This window comes from Zeugodacus cucurbitae, chromosome 4, assembly GCF_028554725.1.
Source record: "Zeugodacus cucurbitae isolate PBARC_wt_2022May chromosome 4, idZeuCucr1.2, whole genome shotgun sequence".
NCBI classification, from domain to species: domain Eukaryota; kingdom Metazoa; phylum Arthropoda; class Insecta; order Diptera; family Tephritidae; genus Zeugodacus; species Zeugodacus cucurbitae.
In genome coordinates this window covers 40325766-40336163 of record NC_071669.1, presented here as the reverse complement: position 1 = coordinate 40336163, position 10398 = coordinate 40325766, and the positions used below count along the sequence as shown (strand labels likewise).

The window sequence follows — 10398 nt, the reverse complement described above, 5'->3', positions numbered from 1 at the left end:
ATAATTCAGCATCTGGGTAGTGAGGAATATCGGCTCTTACTAATATTATAGATTATAAAATTAATCAGCTAATATTGTGGACATTATTTTGTCATAATCCCCTTCCAATAAATTTATGTATGTAGTGTAAGTGCAGTTCAACATTGTATGCAGCTAGTAATGCAGGAATGCTACTAATACCCCTTTTAATCTATCTTATTCAAAAATACTTCAGTTATTAGTACAAACTGACTTCTAATCCTCGCCTGCAGGTATAGCGTCTTCCAGGCGGCGCACAAATTTAATTCGAAGCTCCGTAACATTGTCACCTTTGAGTTGGTCCTGAATTGTGGAGAAGGAATAAATGTGAGAAAAATGTTATTCCAGATACTCATAAAATAATTTATAGTTAATTTACTTAAACAAAAAAATGTAAACTTTTGTTATCATGAGACAAATCAAATTGCAATCAACTAAAGAACAAAATAATATTTAATACATTCAAATAGAATTCGAACTAAATTTCTAAATTCTAAATTTTCAACTTTTCGAAAAAGCATATTCCTGTAGATTGATATTACCTGCACAAACCAGCATTGGACGTCCAATTGCACCATTTCGAGAGCGCCGCGTATACAACCACTAAGTATAGAACTGTAGCGCAAATTGGTCAAATCCTGAGGTAGTTCGACGAATTCCGTTAACGGATTTGTTTCAAAAACTAACGAAAATTCGTCTGAAGAAGCTGACCAGTTTGAAATTGTCGGTTGCACATTAAGATATATGCGAAAGGCCTGTTGTATGCGATCCGCCGTTTCGCGCATTTCCAAGCAGCGTGGAGCAGAGGTTCGTGCTAGGAAATCTTCAATTAATCTCATACCCATATTATAGCCTATGCGTTCTAGTTGTTTATTTACATCTTCGATGTTTTCGAAATCACGTAACATTTGAGTTACAAGCGCACCATAAGTGAGCGTTAAGAACTCTGCATTCTGGAGATTATAGATTATTTATTAGAGCAAATTACCTTATCATTACATTGATAGCGGTTAGTCATTATCTAAGAAGTGGAAAATAATTGCAGAATAAACAAAAGCAAACTTATATAACCGCAATTGTCTTAAAACTAAAACTGGTATTGTTTTTTTTTTTCATTTTTTCATATTATTTATTTAATCGGTGTGATTGTAATGTTTGGCGTTGGCGCTGGGATTGGCACTTGATGTGGAGCGATTAATTTTGGCGCAGTGCGCACAGATGCTCGTGTTTGTATCGGTTGTATTTGCGTTTCGCAGTTACTAAGCCCAGATGCACCTAGTTCACCCTTAATTTGCGCGGAGTGGAATCGGCCGCCTTCTCCACGTACTCTATTCATTGCGTGACGATGTCGAGATTCGTGCAAATACTTGGAACGTTCCTTAGGTATACGAGATTCAAGTTTTGCACGGGCTTGTCGTCTTATTAGTATTCGTTTATATTGTTTGGCATTCACATAAAGGGGTTCTTCTTCTGATTCACCTTTACTTGAGTCGTCTTCCGCTTGTACTCCAGCTGAGCTGACATCATTTGCAGCACTATTTGAGATTGTGGCAGACGTCGTTTGTTGTGATGATACTGTAGCAGCAGCTTGAGGTACTGCAACTGTCGTGGTTGTTCCTGCTTGAGGCATCATAATAATTTGTTGTCCCACTGCCGGAGCTGCATTTGTCGTACCTTGTGGGTGTGTAGGTGCAGTAGCTATTTGCATTAATTGACCGTTAATATTAATGAGCTGTGGTTGTGGTGTTGCTTGAGCAGTAGTTGTATTCGGGTCGAGTGTTAATGAAGCTGAAGGTGGCTGGTAAAATATTGTTTGACCATCTGGTAATTGGAGTAGCTGCATAGGCTGTGCTGCTTGCTGTGGTTGTTGCAACATTATTTGGTTCGTCTGGAGAGGGATAAGTCCGGTTGCAGGTGTACCCGCTGCATTCGAGGTTTGAGATTGTTGTTGGGGGACTTGGCCAATAATAATTTGGGCACCACCAGCAGTCATCATGGGGATGAATTGTATCTGCTTCTGATTTTGCAAATTCCGATTATTTTGTCCTACAACAGTGATGGTTCCTGCAGCCTTGTTCTGTTTGTATTTAATGTTTGCCTTATGATTGTTATTATCCATGCACCTTTTCGAGATGTATATTGTAAAACTGAGACGTGAAATCAAATTTGGTTTCTCATACAATTACTGCAAAATCGAATGGAATATAAGCGAACCTTCGATAGTGACTACCCGCTATCAAAATAACACAATAATAAGTTATAATGAACTTACCACTTTTTTAGTGTCGAAACGGGAAGCTTGTCGAGACATTATAGATATATGGCTATTCCAATTAGGGATTACAGAAAAACTCTATATAATATTCTTGAAAACTTTTTCGAGTCAAATTTTGGCTTTTACTTTTAACAAAATAAAATGTGTTGAGAAATAAATATGTGGGGGGTGTTCAGTAATTAAAATGGTGAATTTTATAAGAAATAATTCGTTTTGAGCAACCTTGTGTTCTACTGTGATGTGTACATTTTATTTTTAACTAAGATATAAATGTTATTATCTAAAATAAAGTAAAAACCGTATGGAAAGTTATTTAATTATGTATTAATATTTTATTTTCGAATAATTTTGAAATATATCAAAATTTTGAACATGTCGAATCACTGGAAACACTGGAGAGTGCATTATATGATACAACTCTGTTTGTTTATGCTTTAACAAATAGTTCGCGTGGTGCAGTTGTAAATGGAAATAAAATTATTTGTTCAACTGGTATTTGGCGATATAAAATTTAATCAATAAACGGAAAAGTTCAAAAGAATAGATTATTACCAGCAAATCGTACAAAATCAGTGTTTGGAGTTCTGAAAACTGTGAAATCTTTTAATCTTAAAGGGTAAGCTAACAAAAAGGTGGTCATTCCCGCCATTAGAAAAAGGTGCTGCCTAGTAGTATTTTTATACATACAGTCTGTCAATTAATTCTGGAATGGAAATAAAATATTTTGTGCGATGTAGGGGCTCAATTAGTTATTAATAATACATAGAATAAATTAACAGATAGTGGAAATTATTAAAGAGCTCGGACAATGAAAAATAATTATTCTAAAACAAGATTGAGGCAGATGATATCTGTATAGTCTAGTACAGTGTACTACATTTTGTTTTAAAAGTCCAAAAATACTCATACAAAAGAACTATGAAGAAACGTTTGCTTTCTGCGTTGAAAGTTGAAAACCGCAGAATTTTCAGACTTCACAAAAAAAACTCAAGAAAACTCGGGTTTTTAAGTCCGGGTTCTAAAATTAGCATTTTCATTGTAATATCTTAATATAAAAAGAATGCATTTTATAATAATAATTTAGGTTTATGCTAATATTTTTTTGTTTTTATTTTTAAAATTTGTAAAATTCTTACATCCATAATCTTACATAATTAGGAATTATATATAATAAGCGTTTGACAGTTTACAAATAATTTTATTAAAATTTATTTTTAATTTTGTTTTACTTGTCCAAATAAATAAGTTGTTTGTGAATGTTTGACATATATGTTTTATAACCGTCGCGATCAATTTTAGACCTATAGTTAGACATTTATGTTCTAGTGGTTATTGTGTTAATTAGTTATTATTCTAAAATTATTTTCGGTTTATTCTAAAAGTAGTAAGTGAAATGCAACTCTGCGTTTTTCATTTTCTACTCAGCTGTTGTCTTTGTTTTCACAGTAATCGCAATATTTTTTTTGTGGGTGCTTTGTGTGGATTTGTGTGTATTACGTCGAATTGAGAAACTGAATTTATTTTTACTTTTATTTACCTTGATTCAAAGAGTTTTATTTTCGTACTCAAACAAAGTTACTGATAACAACCTGCAAGTAAGATTTGAACTTTTGACTTTTAAATTCCTCGGATTGCATTTTTTTTAATTTGTAAATTTTTGCGTTTCAGTTTGCGACGCCAGACATTAGAAACAATATACAAACGCACAAAGAAAAAACAAGAAATTGAATAGAAGAAACGAAGTTCAGGGGCACACAAGCCTATTTTGGAAACATTGTCAGAGTACAATTTGAAGTTTGTCATTATTGAGATCCTTAAAAACTAGTGATTAGTCTTTAAATTTCTTTTGTGTTGTCGCTACTCGGCCCAAAGAAATAAGACATCACTAATATTCCGTACTGAACGTTCAAACCCTTGCGGTCATAAAATGTTGGACTTGGAAATTGTTCCTGAGTTATCACTGGGATGTGATGCTTGGGAGTTCGTTTTGGGAATGCATTTTTCGCAAGCCATAGCAATAATACAATCGCAAGTGGGAATTATTAAAGGCGTACAAGTACTTTACTCCGATACAAATCCATTGGGTGTGGATATTATAATAAACTTACCTCAAGATGGTGTTCGTTTGATTTTTGATCCAATAGTTCAACGTTTGAAAACCATTGAAGTATTTAATATGAAGTTGGTAAAGCTGAAGTATGGTGGGGTACACTTCAATTCCCCCGAAGTTTTGCCTTCAATTGAACAAATTGAACATTCTTTTGGGGCTACCCATCCTGGTGTATACGACGCGGCAAAACAATTGTTTGCTCTACACTTTCGTGGATTGAGTTTCTTTTTTCCAGTTGACAGTAAATTGCAAGAGGGATACGCACATGGCTTGGGATCATTGATTTTCTTAAGTGGAGCATCGCCAGTTGTATCAAAAATGTCGCTCTACTCTGGTAGTAATGTTTCGGAGACACGCGCTCCAGCGCTTCCACTCTCCTGTTACCATCGACAGATATATTTGGATTCAGCTAAAGTCTTACGTTCTACAAATGGTTATACTAAAGGTCTGAAATTAAAATTGTATACGGAGGGATCTAGTCGCGCATTGGAACATCGTCGTCAATGTTTCACAAGAGAAGTACTCTTTGGAGACAGCTGTCAGGATGTATCTATGAAACTTGGTGCACCGAATCGTATATTTTTTAAAAGTGAAGATAAAATGAAAATACACTCGTCAAGTGTAAACCGCCAGGCGCAGAGTAAACGGAGTGATACTTTCTTCAATTATTTCACACTTGGCATAGATGTGTTGTTTGATGCTCGTACACAAACTTGCAAAAAGTTTGTCTTGCACACAAATTACCCAGGTCATTTCAACTTCAATATGTACCATCGATGTGAATTTAAATTCAATTTGAAAAGTGAAAATGAGCATGATTGTAATTATGAAAAAAAGATCTCCGAGGACATTGAAATTACTGCATATGCTAAGTGGGACGAGATTAGTGCGGTAGTGCCGTCAGCTCGTCCTGTGGTTCTCCATCGCGCTAGCTCAACAAACACTGCCAATCCCTTCGGTGCAACATTTTGCTACGGTTATCAGGATATAATATTCGAGGTTATGACAAATAATCACATCGCCTCAATAACATTGTACAGTACGATTCCACCATTAAAACAAACTGAGCAGTCTTACCAGGAGCACAAATTGCAGGATATAAGTTTATCAGTTGCGTGAAAAGACACAAAAAACACAGACAAACTGATGTGTAATGCAGTAAAAGTTCAACCGACTCGTGAATATTTTTAATTAAAATATTTTTTTAATACTAAGATTATAAAAGAAAAGTAGAAGCTTAAGTTAATGAAAATTGAACCATGACTCTATTTGCATTACATATAAAGGCGACATTAAGGCGAAAGAGAAATGCAATAAACCCAACACTATAATCCTCCAATAAATTCACAAATAATTTATGTAGTCCAATTTTCTACTAACATGACATCTAATTACAATATACATACATACATATAAACACAAAAGTCAGTTATTGCAGCTATATACAGTTTTATTTTCTTAATGCCGGTTTAATATGTAAGTAAATCGATTGTGGTCCGAGGAGTGTGTAACTACATTGTACACATTGGGGAGTTTGTTGTATCATACAATTATATTTTATATATATAGTGAACTCTTAACGCCTAAAATATACCAAACTTTCAAAGGTATAGAATGTATATAAATATTAATACATTCTTTAACATGTATGTAAATTAAGCTTATACATATATAATACATATGTAAGTACATGTTTACATAACAAGATAATAAGGTTTAAATTAATCACTGTTTGAGAAAGTAGAGTATAAGTTTACATACATACAGATAAAAGTGTATATTAACAACATTTTGACTACATGTGAACACTGACTTAATCTTAGTGTTATTTGGTTGGGTAGCCACTGAAGCTAGAACTAGAAGTGTTTACTTTTTTAAATAATTGCATTGAGTTTCTAAAGTTCTACTATATTATATTAATTGTACGTGCACATTTTTATTCCGTTAGATCAAAAGTATATAATGTAAAAAAAAAAACAACAAAATGTAATAAAATGTAATAAAAATTTGAATCTATTGAAATAAGTAAAAAATATAAAATAAATAGCGATAACGACAATTAAAACTGGTTTATCTTTGGTTTGGTGCATGGACAAAGTATTTGTACTATGTATGCTATCAATTCAATGTTTAATTTGGTTTGTTAATAATGTATATGTACGAGGTTATAAATAATATTCGTATTTTTATAATTTCAGCAATTAATGTATAAATAAAGAAACAACAAAATGCCAGAAGAAGAATCACATACCCAATTGATTGCGAAGTATGATCCCAACATTCTTCCAGACATGCTGCCTGTTTACTACAAAAGATTATTTCCGCATAAACCATTTTATCGTTGGTTATCGTATGGGCTTTGTAAGTAAAATCTCAACAATAATCGTAACAATTTATATATATTTTAATTACAACTTTTTAGCCGAAAGCAATATTTTTGCAAACCGTGAATTCTCATACACCCTGCACGACGATATATATATTCGCTATCGCTGTTATGATACACAAAGTGAATTGGAAAACGACATCTGCTCAACGTGTCCACACAAAATCGACATTGGCGCAGTTATGAATACTAAGTGAGTTTTTTTAAATATTTATTTTATGTATATATGCTCATAAACTATGATTAATTACTTTAACTATATAGACCGAAAAACTTTCGTATCACATCAACGGCAATGCAGCCCGTACAACGTGAGCTGGTTTTCGATATTGACATGGACGATTATAACGATGTGCGCACCTGTTGCACTGGCGCAACGGTATGTTTGAAATGCTGGAAATTCATGGCTTTAGCAGCCCGACTGCTTGATGCTGCGCTACGTGAAGATTTCGGTTTCGAGCATATATTATGGGTGTTTTCAGGTCGTCGTGGTGTGCACGGCTGGGTGTGTGATTATGACGCCCGTCACTTGGATTCGAGAGGACGCTCGGCACTTGCCGAGTATTTACAAATTACTACTAATGTAACTATCAACGGTGTGGTTATAGCGCGTGTTCAAATTGGGGAGCGTATGCATCACAGTATTCGACGTGCGCTTAAATTTATCGAACCACTATTCGATGAGATTGTATTGGAGGATCAGAATTTATTTGGAGACGTTAAAGGGGTTAATAAACTATTAAACATGATTCCGGACGATACAGCTCGCAAAGATGTTGAAGCGTATTTAAAGAAAACGCATGATGATGGTGCACATTCCCGCACCGTATGGGCTTCTTTTGTACGCTATACAAACTCTATGCGAACCGGCGCTGCCAACGTTTGGACACGCAAACTAAAAAATATCGTTGAGGAGATACAGTTGGGTATACTTTACCCTCGTTTAGACATCAATGTCACTAAAGGTATGAATCATTTACTCAAATCGCCTTTTTGTATACACCCAGGAACCGGGAAGGTATGTGTTCCATTCAATTGTAATGCAGCTGCAAAGTTCGACCCCACCACAGTACCCAATATATTACAGTTATTGCAAGAGATTAACGCCTTTGACGACAAGTCAAAAGGTCAAGAGAATGGCCCAGAAGACAAAAGTCGCATTAAAGATTACAAAAAGACTGGTATGTTCAAAGGTGTTGTAGTATTCGAAGAGTTCTTGCGAAAACTGGAGAATAGTTTAAAAGCTAAAGCAATAGATGTTAGTGACCAAACAATGGAATTTTAGTTTATCATGACTTGTAGGTTTATTAGCTCATAACATAAACTTTAAAATAAATATTTATATCGTTATTAAATACATATTTTGGTTTTGACAAATGCAATACCGGACCTCCTTCAGGTAAGCATTAACAAAACGCATTTCAAGATCACGGACACATAAAACACATTACATTATGTACGAAGTAAAAATAATCAAAACTTTGTGTAAAATGTATAAGTTTATTAACATTAACCAAATAGAGGTTTAGAAATATTTTTACTAATCAAAAATTTATATGAGAAATTTCTAAATTATCCCAAATAAATTTAGACTACACGTATTCGTAGATGTGGTTTTCGAACAGCATCGGCGCCTACTTGTTTGCAATCAATATCTGCCTCAATGCGATATGTGCCGTTGTCTGTTGGCGTTAAACCTTCCAAAGATATTTCATTGACCTTATCACCAGTTCGTACGCGGATAACACTATCAGTTTCGGCACTTTCTGTTTGTTTCAATTCAAGTAGTACTTTTCGAGGCAATGACGTTCCTTTCCCTATTAGTATTTGCGCGTTTGTTTCATCGTTGCCGTGCCAAATGAAAAGGTCCTCTTCGACGTATATGCGCTCATCTGTAGCCTGCAGGCTTTGTTCCGTTGGAGCATGGAGGAATGTTGTTTGTCGAGCACATCCTATAGCTACAACTTCATCAGCGGAGATTGTTGAATGTAATTGGGCGTCGGGGAATCGTGCTGCAATGGCTGATTGTAGTTTTGGTATACGCATGGTGGCTCCCAGCAAAACAATTGAGTTAATGCCTTTAACCTCACTGTGCTCCAATGAGGCACGTTCAACGCATTCGTTTAATGTTTGCATAAAATTGTTAATAACAGGTTGAATAAGGCTTTCAAATCGTGCACGCGACATTTGAGCATTGAAATCAACTCCATCCATAAGTGAGTCAATATATATTTGAGTTGAGGGAAGTGTGGTCAATATGTGTTTGCAATTGGTTGCTGCATTTCGTATTTTTGACAATGATCGACGACTCTCATGCGGATCTAATTTATATTTTCTCTTGAATTCTTCGCAGATGAACTGAACTAGGGCGTCAGTGAAATGTTTACCACCAATTGCATATGGTCCATATGCATCCAATTGTGTATATAATCCATCTCTAATTTCGTATAATGCAAAATGGCTGTTCAAACCTCCGCACTTTATAGTTAAAACGTATTTAGTCTCGTTGTTGGAGTTTACCTCAGCTGCTTCTTGTTCTCCAATACCATATGCAAGTATTGCAGCAGTCGGTTCGGTTATAATCTGACCAACATGAAATCCAGCTTCATTTGCGGCACGTGCTAATTCTGGCCAAGCTGACTTTGGGTAATAACTCGGTATGGAGAGCACAACAACGGGATCTGCTTCCGATGAAATGTGATATTGACGTGCTAATTCCAATTCTGCGCGGAAAAGCTTGACCTGTACATCAAAGGGAGTCAATTCACGAATATTTTCTTTCATTTCGTCACTTTTATCATCTTGAATTTGACATTTCAGCTGGAAAGTATGAGTAAGTGCATCATAGTCGCAGGGGAGCTCCTTTATAGCTGTTCTTAGTCTTTCCTCATCTAACTCTTGTGGCATAAGCAGCTGAAAACTATTAGCTACAGCCTGTTTAGGACGTGTTGCCATTTTTTGTTTTGCTGTCAATCCACACTCAATTTCCTGTTCGCCATCCCAGAGTAGACATGCTTGAGAGTTACGATCACCTTGTTTGTTCGCAATAACTTCTGGTTTACCGTCGTTTTTTACATGAGCAATGCATAGCGTGCTATTTCCAATTTTAATACCGAATCTTGGCCACATTCTACTGCAACTACCAAAGCACTTTATTGAATCCTAGAGAAATTTTATGAAAAAATTTGTCCACTACTCAACGTGCGCGTGTTCACCAAAATTTCTTAGCGGTTAGCGGTTGCATGCGATATTTCTGACAGTTGCCAGAGTTGCCGACTCAAATCTTTGTTTTATATATGACCGGAGATAACGTCTTGATAAATCTGAAATAAAAGTTTTTTTAATGAAAATAATTAATGGCTAAATAATTATCTTCGCTGTTTTCATTTCCAGTAAAACTATACATTTTTAACTTTAATTTAAAAATTGTAAAAAAGTTCTTCATAATAATTGAATCTTTATTATTTTCACATACATAATATGTATAGTAAAACAAAACTTAATACAACAGATATCTTTATTTCCTGTTAACATTTATTATAATTTAATAAACTTGTAAATTTTATAAAAAAAACCGTTAGAGTAAACTATATATTTTAGTTTTTTGGA

The 10398-nt window shown here is 34.8% G+C and overlaps 4 protein-coding genes across 7 annotated transcripts; 2 read left to right on the top strand and 2 right to left on the bottom strand.

Moving 5' to 3' along the window:
• Positions 1 to 74: 74 nt before the first annotated feature.
• LOC105214901 (trafficking protein particle complex subunit 3) lies at positions 75 to 2478 on the bottom strand. 2 transcript variants are annotated; one of them, XM_011188595.3, is made up of 3 exons: positions 2291 to 2478; positions 561 to 971; positions 75 to 321 (listed from the first exon to the last, which is right to left on the bottom strand). In XM_011188595.3, the coding sequence occupies exons 1-3, from the start codon at positions 2327 to 2329 to the stop codon at positions 235 to 237; spliced, it is 537 nt and encodes a 178-aa protein (XP_011186897.1). In that variant the 5' UTR covers positions 2330 to 2478; the 3' UTR covers positions 75 to 234. The 2 variants fall into 2 exon arrangements, with proteins under 2 accessions (XP_011186897.1, XP_011186896.1); XM_011188594.3 differs by lacking the exons at positions 75 to 321; positions 561 to 971 and adding an exon at positions 978 to 2203 and having other exon boundaries at positions 2291 to 2446.
• Positions 2479 to 2753: 275 nt separating this feature from the next.
• Positions 2754 to 8148, top strand: LOC105214903 (DNA primase small subunit). Of its 2 annotated transcripts, none has more exons than XM_011188598.3 (4): positions 2754 to 2909; positions 6602 to 6764; positions 6826 to 6982; positions 7054 to 8148. In XM_011188598.3, the coding sequence occupies exons 2-4, from the start codon at positions 6632 to 6634 to the stop codon at positions 8072 to 8074; spliced, it is 1311 nt and encodes a 436-aa protein (XP_011186900.1). In that variant the 5' UTR covers positions 2754 to 2909; positions 6602 to 6631; the 3' UTR covers positions 8075 to 8148. The 2 variants fall into 2 exon arrangements, with proteins under 2 accessions (XP_011186900.1, XP_054084956.1); XM_054228981.1 differs by lacking the exon at positions 2754 to 2909 and adding an exon at positions 6017 to 6513.
• Positions 2767 to 5800, top strand: LOC105214902 (PHAF1 protein CG7083). 2 transcript variants are annotated; one of them, XM_011188597.3, is made up of 2 exons: positions 2767 to 2909; positions 3962 to 5800. In XM_011188597.3, the coding sequence occupies exon 2, from the start codon at positions 4221 to 4223 to the stop codon at positions 5520 to 5522; it is 1302 nt and encodes a 433-aa protein (XP_011186899.1). In that variant the 5' UTR covers positions 2767 to 2909; positions 3962 to 4220; the 3' UTR covers positions 5523 to 5800. The 2 variants fall into 2 exon arrangements, with proteins under 2 accessions (XP_011186899.1, XP_011186898.1); XM_011188596.3 differs by lacking the exon at positions 2767 to 2909 and adding an exon at positions 3727 to 3888.
• Positions 8149 to 8269: 121 nt separating the features above from the next.
• Positions 8270 to 10078, bottom strand: LOC105214904 (heat shock 70 kDa protein 14). Its single transcript, XM_011188599.3, has one exon. It carries the CDS (start codon positions 9916 to 9918, stop codon positions 8377 to 8379), a length of 1542 nt encoding a protein of 513 aa, XP_011186901.1. The 5' UTR covers positions 9919 to 10078; the 3' UTR covers positions 8270 to 8376.
• Between the last annotated feature and the right edge of the window lie 320 nt (positions 10079 to 10398).